Source organism: Hyaena hyaena, unplaced genomic scaffold (assembly GCF_003009895.1).
Source record: "Hyaena hyaena isolate Hyena2069 unplaced genomic scaffold, ASM300989v1 scaffold_1011, whole genome shotgun sequence".
NCBI lineage: Eukaryota > Metazoa > Chordata > Mammalia > Carnivora > Hyaenidae > Hyaena > Hyaena hyaena.
Window position 1 is genome coordinate 251,257 of NW_024081643.1, and position 26,838 is coordinate 278,094.

Sequence of the window (26,838 nt, forward strand, 5' to 3'; positions counted from 1 at the left end):
TTCAATCCTATTCAGAGAGCAGATGCTTTTGCAATTACTGAAGTACTATTACGGAAGAAAGACACACAGGTGTTTTATATACATTATTTATAGATTTCTTGCTCTTAGAAGAGTATGAAGAAGTACATTTGGACTGCTTTTCCATCTTGCCCTTTAAATAAAAAAAAAAAATGAAATGACTCTAGGTAATTTGCTGTCTGTTCTGGTGCAAGTACACCAAATAACAGCCTTTTCTCAGAGCTGGGAAGGGGTGTTCCAGCCCTTAGAACATGAAAGGAATCATCCTGTCAGGCTGTAACTTCACGGCAATTGTGCACGGCTAAAGGAAGGAAGGAACAATGCTGTGCTATTAGGGCAACTCAGAAGCCCAGCTTCCCCCTCCTGCTTCCTCTGACCCCTCCCACATCTAGGAACCTGCAGTGGCTTCCTGCCCCTTCCGTGTCCATGTTACCTCCAGCACAGTCACATGAAAGGGTTACTAACTGAGCCAACAAAAACCACTTGTTCATGGTGAACTCATTTTCTATCCTACGTTTCCTTTCCTCATGACAGGTTTTATCTTACTCATTAGGTGTAAGTATAAAAACAGAAGAACCAATAATGCATGGGAAATGAAAGTAGTATTTATATCTATGAGAACCACTTTGATTACCTGAAATGTGCATTCGAGAGCCTTTATGACTATTTACTGAATGTCCGTGCTTCCAAATACCACCTGTAATTTCCAGTCTTTGATCTCTTGAAAGGGATGTGATTTTAAAGAGAAAAATTGTTATAATTGGAAAACAATGAGAGAAAGCGCTGTCGCTGTTAAGAATGGACAAATCAGGACCAGTCTAGATAAAAAGAGCAGGCTGCAATCTGTAGCACCACCGTGAAAGGAACAATTATAGCTAAGACTGGATTACCAGGGAAAGGGTCTCTTAATAGAAAGATGTCCGAACTCTGAATTTCGACCCCATTATGGCAGAGGGCACACCAAGCAAAGACCTCTGAGACAGGGCTGGATTCCTCACATCCTTAAAATGTGGCTGTTCAGCCAAACGAGAAGGGGAAAATTATAGTTAAATCTCGGGTTTTCCCTTTGTGTTCATCAGTGGCAAATGCTTAATACCAGACACTTTTAACTCAATTTTCACTCTTGATTTTTAGTCTCCTGGGTCAGTGATAAGCATATGCAGAAACCTATGCAACTGCCACCTTGCCAGCCCTCCTCCATCCTTGCTACTGACCCTGAAAAACAGACTCTAGCAGTTAAATAACGGAAACACAAAGCCAAAAGACCTATCTAACATTTTACTGAGCGGTTAAGTCAAGAATGGCAAAAGTAAGTAGAAATGAAGATATGTATGATCTTTTAAAATAAGGCAAGAGTAAAAAAATAAATTAGTAAGTTCTCCCTTTCTGTCTACATCATTAGGAAAACCTAAAATACTAAGTGATGGTAAAAATCCCCACAGACATTGTATCAGTTCCCACAGCAGAAAACTTTCTACCCCACCTCTTATTAGATAGTTTCATTACAAATATGCAACTGGAATTTCAGAGAGCTAGCAACAGTGTGCTTTTCCTAAATCTGGGCAACAATTAGCATCTGAAAAGAAACATACAGAGAGTTTAGAAGGAAATAATTCCTGAACAGGAATTACAGTAAGATCTGAGTAAATATTATTTATCTTAGGATTTGAACTCCGGATTGAAATATAAAGAAAATGATTTCTCATGGTGAAAAGTCTCTGAGCAGGAGTTTGTCCCAGTGGGTATAGGCTCCCCACATGCCCAGCAGATAATGAGGGGCATCACTGAGGGCTCGCCCCCAGCCGGACACACCCTCTCTATGAAGACTGACATTAGAAGCCCAGCGTTGTCAGCATAACTCTGGGTTATATCAGATCCTCCCTCTGGCCACTCTTTTACTATCCTCATGCAAAATAATTTATTTGGGCTTTACTATAATAAGAGGTATAATTAGGAGTCATTTTGTAGAATAAAGTATTGATGCCAATACAACCAATTTTCTGAAAGTGCCTCTAAAGCAGCACCTGCACCATTCATGTTTATAAAGCAGGTAATTGTATATCTAGCCACCTATGTGTATATGTAATTAGTCTAATTTACATATGTAAATCAATTATCTTATACACAGTTGGCCAACTTCTTGCTTTATTTTTTTCCTTCATATTGTAAGTTCAGATTAATTCAGATCTCCAAAATATCATTTTAATAAACTACCAGTATAGGTCTTTTCTCAAGCCAATTCCTCCATCTGACAATAAAATGTAAGGAGAACGTTCAAAGAAGCTGTTGAGTCCTTACTGATTCATTATATCAGGGACCTGCTTTACTTGTACTGGATGTGCCAAGCCTTTTTCATCAATCTTCTCTCCTCTCACAAAAGAACATTTAACTATGATCAGTAGTCTCCAACTTGTACCCAATTCCCACAGACAATACTGAGAAATGATAATATAATTAGAATATAGATTTGATAGGCATAAAAGACAATGACTGTTTTAAACTCTGGGCAAAGAACTGTATCTTGTGCCCCTGCCCATTCAGACCTCCAGCAGGCAGAATACCTGAATTTCCATTCAAGTGCTAAACTACCAATGATTCCACATGGAAAAAAATATAAAGATGCATTAATAAAAGTTTTGAAGGATATAAAGATACAAAATTTTATTCAAGACTACATTAAGGGTCTGCACAGCATTACATCTCAAATATACAAACACAGACATGAAGCAAACATGGAAAATTCTCCATTTATTTAAGGCAAATGTCTAAAGTTCCTATTTTACATTCTAGGCAAGTTAGTTTTAGAGGACTAAAAGTTTTGCTTTGTTTTAGTATGTGACTTAACTAAAAATATAAGGCAATCTTAATATAGAAAAAGTAATCCTGAAATCATAATACACTGCCTATTTCTTAAAGAACACAACTGGTTATTTAAAATTTGTTTTAATTTCAGGGCACCAGGGTGGTTCAGTCAGTTAAGTGTCTGACTTTGGCTCCGGTCATGATCTCACGGTTCATGAGTTCAGGCCCTGCTTACAGTTCAGAGCCTGGAGTCTGCTTCACATTCTGTGTTTCCCTCTCTCTCTCTACTCCCTACCCAAGCTCTGTCTCTCTTTCTCAGAAATAAATGTAAAAAATTTTTAAATTTCTATAAAATTATATATTACAGTTTCATATTTCAAAAAGGTTCTTGAAAATACTAGTTTACAATTTTGAAAGGCTCTATGGTTCAATTAAAGGTAGCAGATTAAACATATAAATTTATTTCCTCTCATTCATCAATCTCATTAAAATGCTAGTAAGAGAATCAAAAAGTATAAACCACAAGAAAAAAGAGAATAGAAAAAAGGAGAGCTGTAGATAAGAGAGTTCCAGAACATTTTTCAATATGGAAAGCAGATGGTCTACTGGTGACCGATCTGGCAGTGCAGAGGAAGCCACAAAATAAAGCAGTAGGTGAGAGCTATTTTGTGGTCACCTGAGCAGATAACCTAGGAGTAGGGAGAGAAGAGGCAGAAAACAAGGGACTCTTTGGAAGCTTGATTAGATTCAAAGGACTTGACACCCTCTTATCTCACATACAAAATACCAACATCCAGGAGGCTGCCAGGGCTCTCTTCACATCTGCACACACCAAGCAAGAGACTGGAGATTTCATTCCCTAGAGTGACTGACCTAAAGGGACACGAGATTTGGTGACATCAGTACAGTGGATAATGAGAATGAAGCAGATTACTACATGGGTTGTAAAACAGGGAAGTCAACTTGGAAAGGGGAGGCCAAAGGATTCTGGGAACAGTGGATCCCACGTAGGTGAGGTAAGCAGCAGAGAGAGAGAGAGAGCAGAAAGGTCTGATGCTCGGCAGAACTCCACTGTGGAGCAGGAAGACGCAGGGTTCCAGAAGCACGATTACTAGCCTTGCCAACATTCAGAACACAGATTACACAATGAAAGAGAAGAGAATCTCAGCCCTACGTCTCCAGGTACGTGTCCAAGCACAGACCTGCTTGGGACAAGCTGGCACCACGAAATTAGACCTATGCTGTTACTGCTCTGTCTTATAAGCCTTCTGGTGCTACTTGCTTTTTATTAACCAAATGAATGCATTTATTTAGAAAAAGATGAAGATGATTAAGTTTATCTGAAATTATATTAAGTGAAAAGAGTAGGATAACTTCATAAATAATAATGATATTGCCGATCATTTGAAACATAGAAAAAAGGATGAAGGAAACATGTTAAATGATAAGGGTGGTGCCTTTTATAGGTTCAAGTATTTTTTACAATGATCTTTTATTTAAAATTATTAAAAACTAATTTAAAAGCCATAATAGAAAAAATATAAAGTATGAAGACAATACAATTTATATATATGTCTGCAGAAAAACCAACAGAACATTCTGAAAGAAATAATCAAACACTAATAATATCATAATGAGCACAATAAATATATGCTATTGCAGTGATCCTATATAGGTTTTACCAGTCCTGAGTTTGATAAAAGCAATTATTAAAAACACTTATTTAGGGGCACCTAGGTGGCTTAGTTGGTTAAGCATCCGACTTCAGCTCAGGTCATAATCTCAGTCTGTGGGTTCAAGCCCTGCATCAGGCTCTGTACTGACAGCTCAGAGCCTGGAGCCTGCTTCAGATTCTGTCTCCTTCTCTTCCCCCCCGCCCCCTCCACTTGTGTTCGCTCTCTCAAAAATAAACATTAAATTTTTAAAAAATAAAAATGCTTATGAATTTTATTAGAATTCATGATTACCTCACTTTAATTATATTCATTGAAAATTAGAAAAACTACACTCTTCTGGGACTGGCAGTTACCTTAAGAAAGCACCTTCTAGTATTTCTGCATTAGATAGATTTGTCCAAACCTACTCTCAGGAGACTCTACAGCTTCCCTTTGGCAACTTATTCAGTATTCAATACCATTCCTAATAAGATTTTTCTCCATACATGTAAATACCAGGTTCTGTAGTTTATGTCATTAGTATTCTATGAGGGCAGAATAAAACCTCGCAGCTTACCATTTTTGTCTAATGAAGCCTCACTCACATTAATTTTCTCTTATATCTAGCACCTGGCACAGAGCCCTAGTTGCATGTTAGCTGAACAAAATGCAGACGAATAAATAAATATTATAATGAAGTCCCTTTTAAGCTTGTTCTTCTACAAGGAAAATAATCCTTGTTTCTTGAGTCTTTTATCGTGGAGATGTTTTAGTCTTTAATAGTCTTTGTGGCTTTTCTTTAATTTCCTGTTGTGTCTTAAAGTGACAGGGCCAGAATGGGACACAACATTCTCCTGAGACTGTGACCAGACAGGAAAGTACTAAAGGAACGACGGTTCTTTGGTACTGACGTTACACAAACATTCAGTCATTCCAAGACCACACTGTAAATTTCCACACACAGAAATAATGTCGAAGCCTTACCTCAAGAACCAACCACAGCTTGTCTCCATTTATTTTATCCTTCTTAAAGTACATCCCATAGAATCTGACCACATTGGGGTGGTCGGAAAGTGTTTTTAAGATGTTATACTCTGCTTCAATCTCTTCATCAATGTCCTAGTTTCAAAAGGTCATAAAAAGAAAACCATGAGAAAGACATGAATTCTGTCAAAGAGACACATATTATAGACCACCAAATAGAGAATTTAATTTTGTCAAAGCAAGGTTTTAATAATGGCTTTTATTATGCTCAGTAGAATGCACTAAAATTTCTGATGTCATTATTTAAGGGGAGAGATTGTGATTTTCCTGCTAATCAAATACATCTCTAATTATGTTAATTTCTTTGAGTTACAAAGGGACAAATAAAACACTATGTTTGTACGTAATTAGAAAGAAACATAAATGGAGACTGATTCCAAAAGATACTCCTTTCTATGCAGTGTTAACATTGCAAAGACACTGAGTTGAAATAAAAACTTTTAGCTGGTTCATCTGTTTCTTTGAAATATAGGATATTTAAAAGATTTCAAAAACTAGTCATATAAACAATAAATTCCTACTTTTCCAAAAAATCAAAATAATATATATAAGATGGCACTTAGCCTTCAGTTAGGTAAAGGCCCATTTACCAGAAGTAGAATAGATTGCTACCCTGTCAACAAAAATGCAAGATAACCACTTACAGTCATGTTTTTAGAAAACCACAAAACGTCAAACTCAGAGTAATAATAAGAAAAACCCTTCTACTACTGTTTTTACAGAAATATTTAGCGTCCACTTTGTTTTCTGACAAAATCATGTAATCACAGAGCCACAAAGAATTTTAGACCAGAGCTCTAATTTGAGAAAAAGAAACTAAAGCTCAGAGATGTTGGTCACAGAGCTGGTCAGTGTAAGATCCAGAACGAGACTGCAAGGCTACTGCCTATGACCTTCTAATCCTGTTCACTCTATCCCTTTCTTGGATAGAAATGTACTCTATCAAAATTCATAATAGTAAGACTCTTTTAATAAAAAAGCCACTCTGTAAACTGCTTGGATGCATTTAAATTTATTTTATTAAGATTATAATCTCTTGGTTATAAATCTTTTTTATTTGGCTTGTGACATGATGAATGAAGAGGAAATAAGTAATTCTCAGAAAAACATATATGTACTATGACAAGAATAAAGGTAGCAGAAGAACCAATCTCACGATAGTTCTGAAATCAAGATATATTTCATTAAAATAGGACAAAACAAGATTTTTAAGGTTCATAGTATATAAAACATGAGTAAACTATAAAAGGATAATGGCTATCTGTTTTCATAACTCATTTGTTAGAGATATAGAAGAATAGAATAGAAGAGAGACCCTGGTTATGGGGCCAGACATAGGATCTGGACGAAACTCTTTCCCTTCCCACCATGACCCTAAACCATAGTTGTGTAGACCAGGGGAGAGAGGTTCAGTCAGTTTGGTGCAGCTTAATTTGTGTCTCTCCTCCTTCAGTTTAAATGATAAGAACTTTCCAATAGAGAATATGAAGGCAGTCAGCATCAGTTAAGCCAGTGCATAGTTCTTTTTCTCTCCCCCCTCCACTGTATCTAATCTACTGCAGAAGATAAACCCCATTATTTCTTATTTGGCCATTTCCCTCTGCTCAAAATAATATGAAACACTGTAGTTATAACAGGCTTAGTAGAAATAAACAATCAAAAAAGAAAGAGCAACCCAAAGATGCACAAACAGAGGCCTGGAGACCTTTTGCAGTGTCCTACAGTTTGTTAGTTAAGAGCTGTGACAAGGACTAGGAATCCCGTGTCCTTCCCACACACATCACATCATTTCCATCATGTCACACTCCATCACATGTGCAAAAGTCAAGTGACTAAAGAAATTGTTCTCAAAAGAAGTCTGTGGATTATGTGATCACCGAGCTCATTCTGGCTCACCCACGTGCTATGGAAGAGCTACATACTTCCCAGGAGCTAAAAATGTTACAGAACAGCCAGTTCTCATTCCCAGGGGCGGGGGAAAGGATTTCATCAATTTCTTCATGCTCTTAAAGGCCTTAGAAAAAGGCTTGGAAGGTCCCCTTATCACAGCTGCTATTCCAAAAACAGCAGAAGAGGAAACTACTCGGGCATCACTTAAAGAGGCCATAAGGATGCCACATGCAATGTCAGTTCTTTACAAGGAAACCTACCCTGATTATAAGTAAATACCATTTTTGCTTTGGGGACATTTCAGCAAAACTGAAAATTAATTTCCCATCTCTGAAAGAAATATAATTTAAAATAAAATAGTTCTGGTTTAGCTTAAGAGACCTTCTGCCTGAAGTCTAAATAAACACAGGAAGAAAAAGAGATCTGGCAAGGATGACATTTTAGAATCACTCTAGACCCCTGAGTCTGTGTTCCTACAATTTTTTGAAATCTAAAATAACACTGAATCTACTGTTGAGCTATTGAGAGCTGTATTTATGTATTTACTTATCTGTATTATATATTTGTTCATTTATTAAGGACTTATTGGTCTCTATTGTATATGTTAAGCATATAAATAAGAAAAACCTAACAAATAGACTTCTTTAACATTTTCTTCTGCTGTAACCGACACTGTGACAAATCAAGATACCTACAGACTTTTTAACTGTTTAATACAAATAAAACCGAAGTTAATTAGCAAAAAAGGAGAAAAACAACAACAATAACAAAAACATGACATACATGAATCGGATCCAGAATTTTCACTGCTGCTTTTTGGCCATTTTTCTTATTTAACACTTTAAACACTTTCCCGTAAGTTCCTTTGCTGATCGTTTCAGTGATTTCCCATGTATCAGATGGATCAGGAAAGTTATCAAAGATGATTGTTTTTCCAGTTAGTGGAAGCATCTCACAAGTTTAAATCACTGGAGAGAAAAAGTACAGTTTCAGGTACGTCTGATTGGGGATATTAAATGGCACACATAAACTCATGGGAAATTATTTAACACTTCATAGCTGTAACCAAATGTACTTAGAAATATATAAAATTTTAATTTCAATTCTTTTTGCAAAAAGATTAATAGGAGTTTAATAATGCTCTGTAAACATGGCTTTATCTCTGATTAATATGGTCCCATATTAACTGCTCTTAAGTCTTTTCATATTAAAATAAGAGACAATATATTTAAATCACTTTGATATGTTGCTTTATACTCAGGTATTAGTATAATGAATGAAATAAATTTAGAGTTAACCATAAAGATGATAAAAATTCAACATCATCAAGGCAAATCCCACATTTTAAAGTGACATGTTTTATCCCACTCCTGTATGTAAAACCCAATAATGGGTCCCCTCATATTGCTTTTAGCATGAAATTTCTTTCACATAACTTAGCCAGGTCCTTTAAAATCAGGCCCTTGATTAATGTCCTAGCTTCATGTCTGAACTCTTCTCTCAGTCACTACAAACTGGCCACTCGGGATCCTTAAGGTCATTTGTTTTTTCTTGCTTAAGGATTTTAGTATACGCTAATCCCTTCCACTTCGGCCTGTGGTTTCTTTACTAAATTCCAACAGCTACTTATCTTTCAGATCTTGGCTTAGATGTCACTTCTTCTGAATGTGACCACTCTCTGTGCCATTTGGGTTCCATGCCCCACCTCTGTACTTGCATAGCATTCTATCCATGTTTATCAGATAGCATGATATGCCCTGGCACTGTGCTGAAATAATTAGGACACTATGGCCAATGAGCTCAAGTGACTTTAAAAAGGAGTTGTTATATGTAACCTGAAATAAGATCCCAGGTTTTCTGACTTCCCATTGGTGTTTTTAACCTTCTATGCTCTCCCTATATTACATCCAACTATTCATATAAAATTATTTTTTTAATTTTTTTTTAATGTTTTATTTATTTCTAGGAGAGAAAGAGAGAGAGACAGCGTGAGCAGGGGAGGGTCAGAGAGAGAGGGAGTCACAGACTCTGAAACAGGCTCCAGGCTCTGAGCTGGCAGTCAGCACAGAGCCCGACACAGGGCTCGAACCCACAAACCACGAGATCATGACCTAAGCGAAAGTCGGACACTTAACCAACTAAGCCACCCAGGCACCCCTTTATAAAATTATTTTTTAAAAAACAGAAAACAAAAAGAGCTCTCAGAACTCTGGTGGCCTCACATTTTTCAACTATCTGTGCAAAACCTCACTTTTTTCAATGATAAAAAGTTGACTGCAGAGGCGCTTGGGCAGCTCAGTCAATTAAGCATCCAGCTCTTGATTTAGGCTCTGGTCCTGAACTCATGGCTTGTGAATAAGAGCCCCACGTCAGGCTATGTGCTAACAGCACAGAGCCTGCTTGGAATTCTCTCTCCCTCTCTCTGTCCTTTCCTCTCTCTCTTTCTCTCTCTCTCTCTCTCCATCTCTCTCAAAATAAATACATTAACATTAAATATTTTTAAAAAGTTGACTGCTGTTGTGCTTTTATGTGTATGCATACACATAGAAACATATCTGTTAATTAATAGGTATTAATACTACATAATAATATTGGCGCATGAAATACACTGGTCTAACCATAATTTTCAACCTCAGCCATACCACCAATCCGGAGTCCTCACTTTCCTTATAGCCATCAACCGTATTCAGTCTTCAGTCTTTCTTCACTTTCTTCTTCCCCAGCATAAATTCTATAGTATGAATTATTATGACCTCCCTGCAAATACTCTCAACACTGTTGTTACCCTCTATCCACCATCAGTCTCCCAGGGTAAAAAAAAAAAATCTGGTTAAACCCTACATTTCTTCTCTGTAGCTGGAGAAAACCACACAACCATGATGCTAGTTTCACTTCAAATTCAGGATAAGAAACCTACCAAGAGACAGTTCACAGGACCCAGGGGTTCTACTGCGCTTCCCTGCTTCGTCTGTTCCTTGCTCTCTGGAGGGATTGCTTCACAGTGCTCTCTCCTCTCACACTTTTCTCTCCTCAGATTGTTCCTCTTTGTTCTCTATCCTGTCTCACAAAACTTCCCAACTGATGCCCTTATTTAACACTTACTGAAAAGATGAAAGCAATAATAAACTTCTTAACCTTCTCATCTTTAAAACTATAAACCAATGTGCATAAAACAGGAGTTCATTCTCATTATCTATCATCGATTTTGCTGTTTGGCCTCAATTAGTCTTTTTTTTAATTTTTTTTTAATTTTTTCTGAGAGAGAGAGAGACAGCGTGAGCAGGGGAGGGTCAGAGAGAGAGGGAGACACAGAATCTGAAGCAGGCTCAGGCTCTGAGCTAGCCATCAGCACAGAGCCTGACACGGGGCTCGAACCCACAAACCATGTGATCATGACCTGAGCCTAAGTCAGATGCTTAACTGAGCCACCCAGGCGCCCCTGGCCTCAATTAGTCTTTTACCAGTTCCTTCTCAGCCTTCAGATCTTGGCTCAAACATCACTTTCTTATAAAGGCTTTTCTTGAATAACCTACATAAAGGTAGCTTTCCCCACATATTTCCCCATTTCTCCTTTAGAACACAAGCTACAAAAAGGTATAGAGACTTCGCTCTTTTTACTACTGTATGTGCAATTCCCAGAACGATGCCTAGCACATGGGAGGCAATTAGTAAATCTGGTAAAATGGGCAAACATTTTGTTGTTTACCTGTTAATTGTGACAACACAGACCTTACCTGTCTCGTTCATATCCAAATCTAATAATGCCTAAATCTGTGCCTGGCATATAGTAGATGTTAAATATACAGCTGTTGAATAAATTAATCAATATGGTCCTTCAAAAAAAGTTTTTAAATGAGGGAGAAAAATAAAGACTAAGGAGAGCTGAAAAGAATCTGAAAAACTAAAATAAGGATCATATTCTGATTCATTATACTTAAGGGCACATCATCTAGTAAATGGCTATGAATGCCTGCTAAAAATTACATTCCTACATAAAAGCACACTTATGAATAGTTCAGAGAATATTTAATCTTTATGAAATTTGTGCCTTTGATAAAAAATGCAACAGAACAAGTACGAGGTAATCAGTAATAATCATCCACTTTAGTGATTTCACAGTAAGTGACAAGATAACTACTTCTTCCGCCTATGTACTTGAGTCATGCAAATAAGCATTTATGCTATCCATACGGTGTAAAAGTTAGACCAAAAGGCCATATTAAATCTTGTTAAATACCTGAAATAAGCATTTTCAATCACAAGAAATATTCATTACATGGAATACTACCTTTCAAGTGGTAATGTTATTAAACACAATTTTAATTTCTGCTACATTAATTATTAGGAATTAACTATTGATATTTATTTATTTATATTTATTAAGAGAGATAGAGAGAGCATGTGCTTTGGGGTGATGGGGAGAGGGAGAGAGAGAGAGAGAGAGAGAGAGAGAGAGAATGTCGAGCAGGCCCCACACTCAGCTTGGAGCCTGACATGGGGCTTGGCTCCATGATCCTGAGATCATGGCCTGAGGTGAAATAAAAAATCCAATGCTTAACCAACTGAGCCACGAGGTGCCCCCAAACTACTCATATTTAAATATACAGGCATCAGAATTTAATTAAGAATGACTGACCACCCAATGCGTGCAAAGTATTTTAGTGTCTTGAGGATCCAAAGACAGACAACTCATAGATACATATAAGTAATATTATGAAAAGTGATAAATAACAGAAATAACCATAAAGTGCTACAGTAGCCCAGGTGAAGAAGCAATGAATTCTAAAGTGATAATGAAGAGATACAGAAAATAAATAGTATTGGAGCTGGACATAAAACATGAACTGAACTTTGTCTAAAATATAATTTCCTCTTTAACAGTTTGAAGACAAACATACAGAGCAGGACATTATTATAATATAAAACAATAACCACAGAATAACAAAAGCACAGGTGTTTTAGAAACAGAATGCAGCTAGTCAAATCTCATTTAAAACAAACAAAATTCTCAACAAGTAGGTAAAATGAAGCCTAAAATGACTTCCTCAAAATTAAACATTAAAGATCTTAGGGGTGCCTGGGTGGTTCACTGGGTAAAGCATCTGACTATTGATCTCAACTCAGATCATGATCTCACAGTTTGTGAGATTGAGCCCCACGTTAGGCTCTACACTGAAGGCACTGAGGCTGCTTAGGATTCTTTCTCCCTCTCTCTCTGCCTCTTCCCCCAAATGAGCACATGTGCTTGCATACACTCTCTCTCTCAAAATAAATAAATAAACATTAAAATAAAGAAAGAAAAAAGGAATTTAAAAACTTAGAAGTCTTCTGAATCTCAAGCTATACTTCTTCCACTACATGATACATTATTATTTAAGAATAAGATAAATGTCAGTTACCAACTAATTATTTAATAATTGCAGTAGATTGTATTCTACATAATAATGAATGTTCATATTTTTTCTAGTCCTTTAGCATTCATAGAATAAAATATAATTCTCTAGCTCATAAAACAAAAACTAATTTCTCAATTACATGATCATATATGCTAAATATTTTTAGCATACATACTTACTATATTTTGGCATGTGTATTTACCATAATTTCAAAAAGGTACTTCTATTTTAAGAGCCACATTTTAAAAATGAAGAATCATCTTTTTGAACTGACTTACTGTATACTGAGCTGCTGAGTTGTTTGTTTGTTTTATGATAGAAAAAAGACCATAATACAATGAAAAGGTATCTTACTTCAGGATCTTAACATTCGTCTCAATACTTATTCTGACTGTTTTTCTTTTTTTTTTTAACTTTTTAAAAAAATATGTATTTATTTTTGAGAGACAGAGAGACAGAGTGTGAGCAGGAGAGGAACTCAGGGAGAAGGAGACACAGAATCCAAAGCAAGGTCTAGGCTCTAAGCTATCAGCACAGAGTCCTACGCGGGCCTCAAACTCAGGAACCACAAGTTCATGACCTGAGCCAAAGTTGGATGTTCAACCAACTGAGCCACAAGCACCCCTTGACTGCTTTTGTAAATCTGAACTTCATTCTTCTTTACTAAAATAACCAAACTGCCTTCATTCTCATTCTAAAACACAGCAGGGATGATCTCCCATTGGGCTGGTGTCTTCCCTCCGCCTGGAATGCTCTTTCTTCAGGTATCCACATTGTCTACTCCCTCACTTCCTTTAATTCTTGCATCAGCCATCACTTTCTCAATAAGTCTTACCCTAACCATCCTGTTCAAAATGCAAACGTGCCTTTCTCTACTCCATCCTATCACCAAATTCCTGGTCCCCCTTTCTCTGCTCTATTTTCATAACACTTGTTACCTCCTTTCACACTACATTTCCTATTTATTATGTTTTATTTATTGCTTTTCTATACTACTAGAATGTAAGCCCATGAGCTCTGAAATTTTATCCAGGTTGTTCACTGATATATCCCAAAGACTCTAAAACCATGACTCTGGCACAAAGGATGTACTTTGTAAGTATTTGTTGAACACTGGATAGAAATGAATAGAACACAGTAACTAGAAAATTTTCAGGTGATTTTACCAATGAATTCTATCAAATATTTATGAAAGAAATAAACAAAGAAGCAAAGGAAGAAAGTCATCCTGTGCAATTTTTTTTCAGAAAACAGAGATTGAGGAAGTACCTACAAAGAGATACAAATTACATTTTAAAAAGAACCAAACAGAAATTCTGGATATGAAAAATAAAATAATTGAATTGAAAAATTCCCTAGAGGGGTTGAATAGCAGACTTGAGCAGGCAGCAGAAAATCAGCATATGAAATGAAAACAAGTCACTGGAAATTATCAATTCTGAAAAAGAAAAATGAACAGGGGCGCCTGGGTGGCTGAGTCTGTTGAGTGTTCAACTCTTGATTTCGGCTCAGGTCATGATTCTAGTCATGAGTTTGGGCCCCACATTGGGCTCCATGCCAACTGTAGAGCCTGGTTAAGATTCTCACTCTCTCTCTTCTTCTGCACCTCCTCTTTAAAATAATAATAATAATAATAATAATAATAATGAGAAGAAGAAAAGAAAAGAAAAAAATGAACAGAGCCTATGGGCTTATGACACACCACCAAGAAGACCAACATTAGTATTATGAGTCCTAGAAGAAAGAGAATGAGGCAAAAAATTGTTTGAAGAAATAATGTCTGAAAACTCATATATTTCATAAGGAAATACAGAGATGTACAAATCCATGTAGAAGGGTCTACAAATCCAATATGCCCAACAAACTGTAAGGATAAATCCAAAGAAACCCACATTAAGACATAATGAAGGAGTCAAAAGACAAAGACAAGGAATCTTAAAAGCAGTAAGTGAAAAGCAACTCATCATTTATAAAGGACCCTCAATAAGATTTCCCAGCAGAAACCTTGTAAGTCAGAAGGCAGTGGGATGATATAGTTAATGTGCTGAAAGAAAAACTTGTCAACTGAGAATTTTATATCAACAAAACTGTCCTTCAAAAATGAAGGAGAAATTAACACTTCCCCAAATAAACAAAAGCTGAGGGAGTTCATTATTACTAGATCTGTCTTACAAGAACTGCTAAAAGGAGTCCTTCAGGTTGAAATGAAGGATGCTATAATGATAAAAGGATGAACTCACTAAGAAGATACAACAACTATAAATATATATGCACAAAACATCAGCGCTCCAAAATATATGAAACAAACACTGACATAATTGAAGGGAGAAATAAACAACTCTAAAATAACAGCAGGATACCCTGCCTTCAGTAATGGATAAAACAATGAGACAGAGATCAATAAGGAAATATAGGACTTGAACAACACTATAGCCCAATTGGATCCAATAGACACATACAGAATGCTCCATCTAACAACAGCAGAATACACATTTTTCTCAAGCATACATGGAACATTCTTCAAGATAAACCATATGTTAGGCCACAAAACAAGTTTTAATAAAATTCAAAAGACTAAAAACAAAGTATCTTTTTCAATCAGAACATAATGAGGGGCGCCTGGGTGGTTCAGTTGGTTAAGCGTCTGACTTCAACTCAAGTCACGATCTCACAGTTTGTGAGTTTGAGCCCTGTGTAGGGCTCTGTGCTGACAGCATGGAGCCTGGAGCCTGCTTCAGATTCTGTGTCTCCTTCTCTTTCTCTGCCCCTCCTGATCCCTCATACTCTGTCTCTCTTTCTCAAAAATAAATAAACATTAAAATTTTTTTAAAAAGAACATAATGAAACTAGAAATCAATTGCAAAAGAAAAATTGGAAAATCCACATATATGTGGAAGTTAAACAACACACTATTAAACAACAAATGAATCTGACAAGAAATTTCAAGGAAAATTAGAAAATATCTTGAAGCATATAAAAATAGAACATAGCAAGACTTAAGGGGTGCAGTTAAAGCAGAGGTAAGAAGCAAATTTATAGCTATAAAACTTTTATGTTAAAAAAGAAGAAAAATCTCAAATCCTAGTTGTATACACTAAAACTAGAATTAGAGGAAGAGGAACAAATTAAGCATAACAGTAATAAAAGAAAATAGTAAGTATTGGAGCAGCAATAAACAAAATAGAAATCAAAAACAACAGAGAAAATCAACAAAACCAAGAGTTTGTTCTTCACAGAGATAAACAAAATGACAAACCTTTAGTTAGACTGACATAGAAAAAAAAAAATGGAGAAGACACGAATAACTAAAACCAGAAATGAAAGAGGGAGCACTACTACTGATTTCATAAAAATAGAAGGAATTAAACTAGGAACAATTATATACCCACACAATAGGTACACTAGATAAAATGGACAAATTCCTAGAAACAACCTACCAACACTGAACCATGAAAAAATTAAAAATCTGAATAGGTCCATAACTAGTAAGGAAACTGAGTCAGTAATCAAAAACCTCTCAACACCAACAAAAGAAGCCCAAGGCCAGATAGCTTCACTGGTGAATTATATCAAACATTAAAGAAAATTAACACCTTAAACAAAAATGAACAACTTAAATTCTTAACAAGTAAGAAATAAGAATCCTTAAACTCTTCCAAACAATTTAAGAAGTGTGAACAGTGCCTAATTCGTTCTATGAGGTTAGCATTACCCTGACACAAAAGCCAGATAAAGACACTATAAAAAAAACTGCAGACCAATATCCCAATAAACACTGATACAAAAATCTTCACATAAAATACCACCACCCTGAATTCAACAACATATTCAAAGGGTCTCAATAGCGTATTGAAATGGTCATATACAATGACCAAGTGGATTTATTCCTAGAATGCAAGAAAGGTTCAATATATGAAAATCAATCAATGTAATACATGGCATTAACAAAATGAGGAATAAAAAAATCATTTAAATTGATGCAGAAATGCATTTAATGAATTTAATGCCTGTTCAAGATAAAAACAAACAACAACAACAACAACAACAAAAACTCCTCAAACTAAGAATAGAAGGAAACTACCTGGACATATGAAAGGTCAAATATGAAAAACCCAGAGCTAACATCACATTCATTGGTGAAAGACTAAATGCCTTTCCTCTAAGAATAAGAGCAGGCAAGGAGGCCTACTTTTGCCATTTCTATTCAACATAGTACTGAAAGTCCGAGCCAGAGCAAGCAGTCAAAAAAAAAAAAAAGGAAAGAAATAAAAGACATCACAATTGGTGGAGAAGAATACAAGTATCTCTATTCACAGATGACTTGATCTTATATGTAGAAAACCCTAAAGAAGCCATAAAACAAACTGATGAACTAATCAATAGATTCAGAAAAGTTGTGGGATGCACAATCAACATCAAAAATCAGTTCCATTTCTATACACTAACAATGAATCTAAGAAGGAAATTAAAACAATTCTATTTACAATAGCATCAAAAAGAATAAAACTTAGGGATAAGTTTAACCAGGAAGGCAAGAGACCTGTACAGTGAAAACTATAAAACATTGCTAAACGTGGGGCGCCTGGGTGGCTTAGTCGGTTAAGCGTTCGACTTTCGCTTAGGTCATGATCTCGCGGTTCGTGGGTTCGAGCCTCGCGTCGGGTTCTGTGCTGACTGCCAGCTCAGAGCCTGGAGCCTGTTTCAGAGTCTGTGTCTCCCTCTCTCTCTGACCCTCCCCTGCTCACGCTGTCTCTCTCTCTCTGTCTCCTAGAAATAAAAAAAAAAATAAAAAAAAAATTAAAAAAAAAAAAAAAACATTGCTAAACGAAATTAAACAAGACACAAAGAAATGTAAAAACATCCTGTGTTCATATAGTATGTTAATATCAAGTTCAAGACTTGTTAATATCAAGTTCAAAACTTGATATTAAGATGTCAGTACTACCAAAATAATCTACAGCTGCATTACCTATCAAAATCCCAAAAAGAAAAAAAACTCCATCCTAAAATACATATGGAATCTAAAAGAACCTCAAATAACCCAAATAATCCTAAAAAGAAGGATAAAGTTGGAGGTCTTACTCTTAATTATGGAGAACAAACAGAGGGTTACTAGAGGGGTTGGGGGGGATGGGCTAAATGGGTAAGAGGCATTAAGGAATCTACTTTTGAAATCATTGTTGCACTATATGCTAACTAACTTGGATGTAAACTTTTAAAAATTATTTTTAAAAAGTTGGAGGTCTTATACTTCCTGGTTTCAAAACATATTTCAAAGCTACAGTAATCAAAGCAGTGTGATATTGGCAAAAAGATAGACATACAGTACAACAGACTAAATTAGACGGCCCAGAAATAAAACAGATGTGGTCAAATGTTTTCAACAAGACTGCCAAGACCATTCAATAGGGAAAGAATAGTCTTTTCAACAAACAGTGCTGAGAAAACTGGATAACAATATGCAAAAGAATGAAGCTGAATCCTTATGTTATATCACATACAAAAATTAACCCAAAATGTATCAAAGACCTAAACATATGAGCTAACACTATTGAACTTAGAAGAAAACATAGGAGAAAAGCTTCATGACAGTGGATTTGGCAATGATTTCTTGGATATGACACCAAAACACAGGCAACAGAAGAAACAGATCAATTGGATTTAATAAAAATTAAAAACTCTTGTATATCAAAGGACACTATCAACAGAGTGGAAAGACAACCTGAAGGCTAGGAGAAAACATTTGTAAGTCATGTATTTTATAAAGGGTTAACCAGAGTATACAAAGAACCCCTACAACACAACAACAAAGTAATCCAATTTAAAACATGCGCAAAAGACTGAAATAGACCTTTGTCAGAAAAAGATATACAAAAGGCAATAAGCACTTGAAGTGATGCTCATCACCACGAATCCTTGGGAAAAAGCAAATCAAAACTATAATGAGATACCACTTCACACCCATTAGGATGACTATTATGAGGAACACAGAAAACAAGCATTTTGAGGTTGGGGTCAATTGGAATTCTTGTGCATTGCTGGTGGGAATGTAAAATAGTGTGGCTGCTGTGGGAAATGCATAGTGGTTCCCCCTCAAAACACAGAATTACCAACAATTCTACCTCTGGGTATATATTCAAAGGAATTGAAAGCAAGTTCTCAAAAAGATATATATATATCTATCCATATTCATAGCAGTGTTATAATACCTAAAAGGTGGGAGCAACCGACATGTCCAACAGTGAATGACATACATTAATAAAATGTTGTATATACATACAATAAAATATTATTCAGCCTTAGAAGGCAAGGAAATTCTGACACATGCTATAATATGGATTAGCCTAGGACACATTATGCTTAATGAAAAAAGGCAGCCACAAAAGGGCAAATATTGCATGATTCCATTTATATATATTTATAAATATATTTTTATATTATTATAATATAATACTTATAATGTATATTTATATATTATATATTTATATATAAATTATATTGTATATATTTAATATATAAATATTTACATAAATATTTATAATATTTATAATATAATTATAAATATATTAAATATATATTTATAAATATATAATATATATATAGTCCCTAGAATAGTCAAATTCTTGGTTGCTAGGGACTTGGGGGAAAGGGAATGAATGGAAATTATTGTTTAATGGGTAGAGTTTTAGTTTAGAAAGAAAAAAAGTTCTGGAGAAAGATGGTGGTGATAATAGTACAACAATGTAAATGTACTTAATGTCATTGAACTGCACATTTTAAAATGATTGAAAGGATAAATTGTATGTAATGCACATTTTGCCACAATAAAATATTACTCAGGATGCAGTACATGGAAACAAAGTAAAAACAAACAAACAAACAAACAAACCATGAAAGCCAAAGTGAAAGACACGGAAAGGAGAATGGAATGGTCTACTTGCTCTCAGATCTATGCATAACCTTTCATGTTCTGAGTCTGGGGAGCTGATATCTCAAAACTGTGTTTTCTACACTCCCTGTTCTGTTGGCTTCTTCCTCCTCTAGATTTTGTTCCTGAGATCCATGAGAGTCTCAGGCAAGAAACTGGATCATAGGAGGAAAGGAGATACCAGGATATTTCTCCTCTGCTTTCCTGGATTTTATGCTGTCTCCATCAGTGGCTATGTCTCTCCCTCGGCCCTTTTCCTGTAGGGCAGAACCTACCATAGTTCTAAATTGGCCTCAGCTTCTGGGTTCTGGTAAGGCTGTCTCCTTATTGCAACCCTACAGCCCAAGCAGCCATAAGAGGCTTTTTGCTCTTGCTAAGCACAGACTGCCTCACTATCCCATTTGGCATTCAATATCCTAAAACATTTGTAACTAATTCTTCATATGTCAGTCTGTTCAGGCTGATATGACAAAAATACTATAAACTGGTGGCTTATAAATAACAAACATTTATTTTTACCAGTTCTAGAGGCCAGGAAGTCCAAGATCATGGTGCAGGTGGGTCCTCTGTCTTGTGAGGGCCCACTGTTTGGACAACCATTGGTTTACAGTAACCTTACATGGTGGGACAGATGAGCTAGCTCTCTGGGGTCTCCTTTATAAGGACACTAATCCCATTTGTGAGGCTCTTCCTTCATGACCTAATCACCTCCAAGGGTCCCACCTTCCCAACACCATCACCCTCCACAGAGGAATTTGGGGAGGACACAAACATTCAGACCATAGTACCATCCTAAATTCTCTGTTGACCTACATGGTATTAACCGGTTTCTTGACTGATTCTAACACACATCCAGTCCATTTTAGAAGGAAAGCATAGACAGAATGGAGAAAAGGCAACAGGTAATGGCTGAGAGTTTTCCTAAAGAGGTGAAAGGTATGAATACTCAAATTTAGGAAGCTCAAGTAGGGTAGATAAAAAGAAATCCACAGTTAGATACATATCACAATAAAACCATGGAACACCAAAGACAAAGAGAAGTTCCTAAAACCAAATAGAAAAGATACATTACATGTAGAAGAAAACAATTGGAATAACTGCTGATATTTCAATGGAAAACAATAGTATGATATATTAAAAATATATATATAATCAAATGAAAGAAAATAACTATTAATCTAAAAGAAACCAAAGTACCCATAAAAATATCTTTTGATATCAAAGGCAAGAAAAAGCTATTTTCCACCAAAAACACTGGGGTTTAACAACTATGACCCCTGAGAAAAAGCATGCTTATAGGATACTTTTCAAGAAGGATAATGATCCACAGGAAAAGTCTAAATTACCAAAAATGACAAAGAAATTGTTATGCATGTGTGTAAATCTAAACCAGCACATAGTCGGTTAAGTGCTGGACTTCCGCTCGGCTCATGATCTCACTGTTCGTGGGTTTGAGCCCCACGTGTGGGGTTGAGCTGTGCTGACAGCTCAGAGCCTGGAACCTGCTTCAGACACTGTGTCTCCCTCTCTCTCTCTGCCCCTTCCCAACTTGCACTCTGTCTCTCTTTCTCTTAAAAATAAATAAGCATTAAAAAATAAATAAAATAAACCAGCAATGACTGCAAGACACAATAACAGACAACAATGAATAATAATCAAAAGTGCAGTAATAGGATTTAAATGTCCCTAAATTCCTCATATGGTTAACAGAGACTGTTAGAAATAATAACTTTAGGCTTTTAAGATAAATATACCTGTTAAATACTTCCATTAAACACTAGAACCTCAAAATACCATATATAAAAAAACAGTAGACGGCTTTACTCAAAACCAAGCGATATCTTAATACCTTGATTCATTAAAAAATATTCATCACGTATTTTTGCAAAACATTTTTGGGCAATTCTTCCCTTTGTGCACCCACTTCTGCCAAGCTGTTTCAACTGCCATCACATAAAGTTTAAGTTAGGTTCAAAAGGAGCTCCTGCCTACAAAGGATGAGATATACTGGACACTCAACAGGTCAGCTAAGTAGGTCGTTTCTCTTCACACAACAGCCAGAATGATTTCAGCACAGAAACCGGATCACATTATCTTCCTGCTAAAAATCCTTCAACATCCACATTCTATGTTCTCTAGACCCTGAATGATCTGGCTTTTTCCGACTCCCCTGAACTCACCCTAAGTTCTTCTTCGCCACTCTCTGTTGTCTTCCACCTCCTCTGGCTTCTGACAGGTCTGAGAACACTAAACTCTTTTCTGCTACAGGATCTTCCACTGTCTTTGCCTAGCTGCTTCCTCAAACCCTCCGCATGGCTGGCTTGACCTTCCCTCATACACAGACCACCAGGATCACATGAGGTGACTCTATCCACAAATGAACTACCCCTGCTTTGAATTTATTCTATACTCTCCTGGCATGATTCTGAAAGTAATAAAGCCTTCCTGGTTAAAAGAAGCTGACAGAAAAGTGAGTTTGCCATATAAAACCACCTCACAGAGACACCAGGATGAATCGCCAAACAAGTCTTAGGCATCTCCTTTCTCACAAAACTTTAAAACACACTCACAGAAATCTCTGGTCTGGCTCACTGCAGAAGAGAAGAACTGGACACAGATCCCTTTCAGCTTTCCAAAACATAGGAAATAAAGTCTGGTTTAAAACAGACCTTGTCTAGTTATATGTATGGTATGTTTTGAATGACCCATAATCAATGTTTTGTTCCCTTCAATTTGCTTAAAGATGTTTTGTAGAGAGAGAAAACAAGGTCTACTTATGTACTTCCATACATGTATTCTTTCTACTACTCATTTTCTTTGTTTGTAATTATGGGGATAAAAGTACTTGCTTAAAATAAATGCGAGAACCAAAAGAAAGGCCATCATTTCCCAGAAAATTTCTCCATATTGTAAAGGTGGCATTACTGGGGTGCCTATATGGCTTAATCGGTTGAGCGTCTGACTCTTGATTATGGCTCAGGTCATGATCCCAAGGTCGTGGGATCAAGCCCCATATGGGGCTCTGTGCTGACCATGAAGCCTGCTTAAGATTCTTTTTCTCTTCCTCAGACCCTCTCCCCCACTTGTTCTCTCTCTTAAAAAAGAAATGACATTAGTGATAACCTGAAACACTTTTAAGTCATCAGAACACTAGTCTAAAAAACCCATAAGCTTCCATGTCCACAGCTATAAAATGGAATGATAATGCATGTCTGAACTAATTCTCAGCGTTGATTTGAGTACCAAATGAGTTTTATCAGCAAAAGCTTCATAAACTGTGATACAGGATTACTCTCCTCCTTAAGGATGAAAGTTGGGTTAGAGTTTTGGCCACACAATTTACCCACTCAAATCAGTAAGGGATATGTTCTGAGTCAGAAATCACAACCTAAAATGTCTGCAGGGGGCAAAGGAGATGAAATGCATGAGTGAAGCTGGTATGGATGAAGTAAAAGCAGGGACTGGAGGCCTTGTGGCAAAGTAGAGAGTGTACGGGCCCCATGCAGACTGGGCAACCACACCTGGCTTGAGCTGCTAACAGCTGCAAACTCCACCTTGCCGGGCCCTCTTGTTTTTTGGGGAAAAGCTAGGGCTCTGGGAATGTATGTAAAATTTACTGATTTTAAAATATTGGTAAATAGTTTTAAAGTATTCGATTATGTTAAGTTGATGAGCTGACCCAATATAAACATATCCAAAGACCAAATTCAGTTTTTATGCTATCAACCTTATAACTTCTACATGAGCTTTTGTGTTGTCACAAAGGAATGGCTAATAGACATAAACCTAACCACATGGTGTAATCATCCTCACACCTCAGGAAAAGTGGACAGTAACAGTGGCTAGCATTTTTCTGTTTATTATATGTCAGATGCCCACCATAGTTACAGATTTATATGCATTATGTCATTTAATACTCACAAAAAAACATTTCCAAAAAGCATTGCTGTAATTCACAATTTTAGAAAAGAATCCACATTTTCTGAGGATTAGAGAGAGTTTTTAAGGTCATAAGGCTGGTAAACTGTAGAGTCAAGAAAAAGACCAAGTCAAAGGTCATGGTAGAAATTTGGTGTTCAAGGACAGAGGACTTCAATTCAGAAGACTAATGTTCCCCGACTTGAGGTTCTTGACTCCCTATGTGTCCAGTGTGGTAAGGGGTCTTCTGTGAATTATTTTGAAAGTGGAAACCTTCTATTTACCCCGTAATGGATGACTGAGTTTGTTTCCTATTACCAAGGAAAGGGAGTTTGTTTTATTTGATACAATCTTTCAAATTACAGATCTAGGGGAGAGGCTAATGAAGGGATCTGTGTTGTAACAATGAAGAAGAAAGAAGAAGTTGGAAATGAATAGTTTATAGCATACACATTGCAGAAATTATAAAAATGATACATTTTTACATCAAAACTTTATATAACCCACATTCATATAGTTTAAAGTAGTTTTGCACTTACAAATACTTACTCATTCGCCCAACTATTTGTAGCAATTAATGGGCCTTCAAATACTTTGGATTTAACAGAGAAAAGTTATTTTTCAAATATGCACACAAAAAATTTAGGCTGTAAAGATACAGTTGAAAAAGGGTGTGCAAGACAATGCTATCCCCTTTCATGATGCGACCAAACTCTCTGAAAATAAGATATGCTAAGTTGGTATTAAAGACCACCAAGCTGATTCTTTTGCTTTGCACTTTTTTTCTCCTCACCAATAATAATCAAAAAGGACTAAGACAAATGAGAATAATTTTTCACATGCTAGATATCACATTAATATATTCATAAAAAACAAGTTATCGCTGAAATCGTATACATCTCTAAATTTTCCCATTTGAAAACAATTATCTTTTATCATGTAATAAAAATCAATATGGCATGAATAACACGGACCCTGATTTATCTGTCAAAACTTGGAACTTCGGCTCCAGCAAATCGAGAGAACTTGACTTGATCACCTGCCTTTAGAAAAGCCTGAAAGTAACGCAAAATAATAATGCTCAGGTACAAGTTACAAAGCGGCCAGGCTAGAGCTATGATCCTGTGCTGTGACACACAACAACAGAGTCCTGGGGTTACAGGGATAAGCATCCAGGACCTGGGGAAGGTAATTAGAAGTTGAACTTAACAAACATTTGGGTAGAATGGCAGAACTATATTTTTCCCCTTAGTTTTAGCATTTTTACATAACTAACAAGGAGCACAAAGCACCTCATTTCTCGTACTGACCTAAAACAAATCTAAAGGCACTGGGTGGATGTGAATTCTAAAAAAAAATTGAAGAGGCTTTAAGAGCACCTACAATCACCAAGAAAACAGCAGAAACAAGGAAACCCATGAGGATTCTTTGGATTTCCAAAACTCGCTCGCTCGCTCACTCTCTTTTTAAATTTTAGCACCATTACAAAGGCTATTTCTAGGCTGACATCCAATTACCATTCTAGTAGTAATAAATTATCACTTAAAACTTTGTTTTAAATTTCTCTTAGGAAAATGTTAGCAAGGTGCAAATAGAAACTACTGGAAAACACAACAGGGCTGTCAGTGAGCAAGGGAAATGACATCGTTGCTGGGAGGATTCCCCTATTTCTCAACAGCGATCACAGGCTCTGGTTTAGAAAAGTTAGAAAACTTTCCAGATGCGTACGGAGTTGCCAGCACCCCTGCCCCACCGACCTGCTTCTAGAGAAATCATCCCCGAGCAAGCGCTCCCTGGGGCCGACCCGGCGCAGCGCGGCCGCAAGTTCTCCCCGGAGGCCGTCGGGGCGAGGCGCGTCCTCCCCGTGGGTGCTCCCCGCACGTCCTCCACGCGCCCCCTCGCGCTCCCCCTCGGCGTCTCCCGGCCGGCGCAGCGTCCCCGCGCTCTCCGCGCCCCGGGAGCGCCCCACACGCCGCCGGTGGCCGGGAAGCGGCCCCGCCCCCCGCGCCGCGCGGGCCCCGCCCCCTCCCAGGGCTCCTAGCAGCACCCGCGCGGCCCCGACCCCTACCTGGGCCGGAAGCGGGCCCCGCCTTCCTCCCCTCCCCGGGGCGTGGGAAGGTGCTTCGTCCTCGCCGTGCGCCCGCCGTCCGCGCCGCGGCGCCTCGCAGGGCGGCTTCGGGGGTTTCCCGGGACGCGGCGCGCGCCTCCCTGGCCTGGTGCCGGGCGCGTGGGGGAAGGGGAGCAGAGCGCCCACCTGGGCACTCCCCGGGTCCCTGGAACCGCTCGGACAGCCCCAGTGTCCTGGAGCAAATTCACCTCATTTTTAAGGCGCCGTGTCCCCTCCCAGCCTCCCTGAGAACTTCCCCAGCCTACGTGGGGCTCTTGCCACCCGCAGGCTCCGGGCTGAAAATAAGCATCGGTTTTAGATCCGAGAGGGAAGGGGACTCATGAAGTTGCCTCCCGATACCAATTCACTTTGGCTGTTCAGAGAACTGGGGGCTCAGGCTGCGTGAAAGCTTGGAACCTCTGCTTCCGGGCCTTCCCTCGCGGTCCTGGAAGTCCTGACTGGGCTCACTGGGTGGGTGCATCCTGACCAGATTCACCTGAACAGCCTCAAAGGACGTTTTGTGCATCGTTAAGCCTTCCTCCCCTTCAACAGGTGCACAGTCAAAATGTCCTTTGATTCTGTTAATCTAAATGGGCTTGACTTTCACGATGATATCTAAGTGAGAATTCTAGAAGAGAACAGAGGTCAGAGGTCCATCTAATCCTAATCAATGCATGTGTCTTAAAAAAACATGATCATTTGAACAGATGCCGAAAAGGCAATCAGCATATTCAAGATCCTTCCTCAGAAGATATCTTTGAAATCTAGAAATTGAACGGTGGGTTTTTCTCAGAATATCGTGTATCACATCTGATACATGAGGGTACCAGAATATTGAGAGCATTATATCAATACGAACTTGTAAACAGACTCAGAATTTCAAGTTACTTCTTTAAAAAACAGCATATCAAATATACCGTTTAACATAACAACTAACCCACTGGACACAAACAAAATAAAATGGGCCAACATTTACCAGTTAAGGTACAATGGAAAATGGATCCCATTCGCAATAAAAACAAAGGACATAAAATAACCAGAATGAGAAAAAAAGAACAGAAGAAGAAAAATGAGTAATGT

The 26,838-nt window shown here is 37.4% G+C and overlaps 1 protein-coding gene across 1 annotated transcript in view; it reads right to left on the minus strand.

Moving 5' to 3' along the window:
* MYO3A (myosin IIIA) overlaps nt 1-25,482 on the minus strand; it is a 234,417-nt gene extending 208,935 nt beyond the window's left edge. Inside the window, exons 1-3 of the mRNA XM_039221773.1 lie at nt 25,409-25,482; nt 8,193-8,377; nt 5,460-5,594 (exon numbers count right to left, since the gene is read on the minus strand). Of these exons, the coding sequence (XP_039077704.1) occupies nt 5,460-5,594; nt 8,193-8,360 (303 nt within the window). The 5' untranslated portion in view covers nt 8,361-8,377; nt 25,409-25,482. The remainder of the gene's footprint in view (nt 1-5,459; nt 5,595-8,192; nt 8,378-25,408) is intronic.
* Between the last annotated feature and the right edge of the window lie 1,356 nt (nt 25,483-26,838).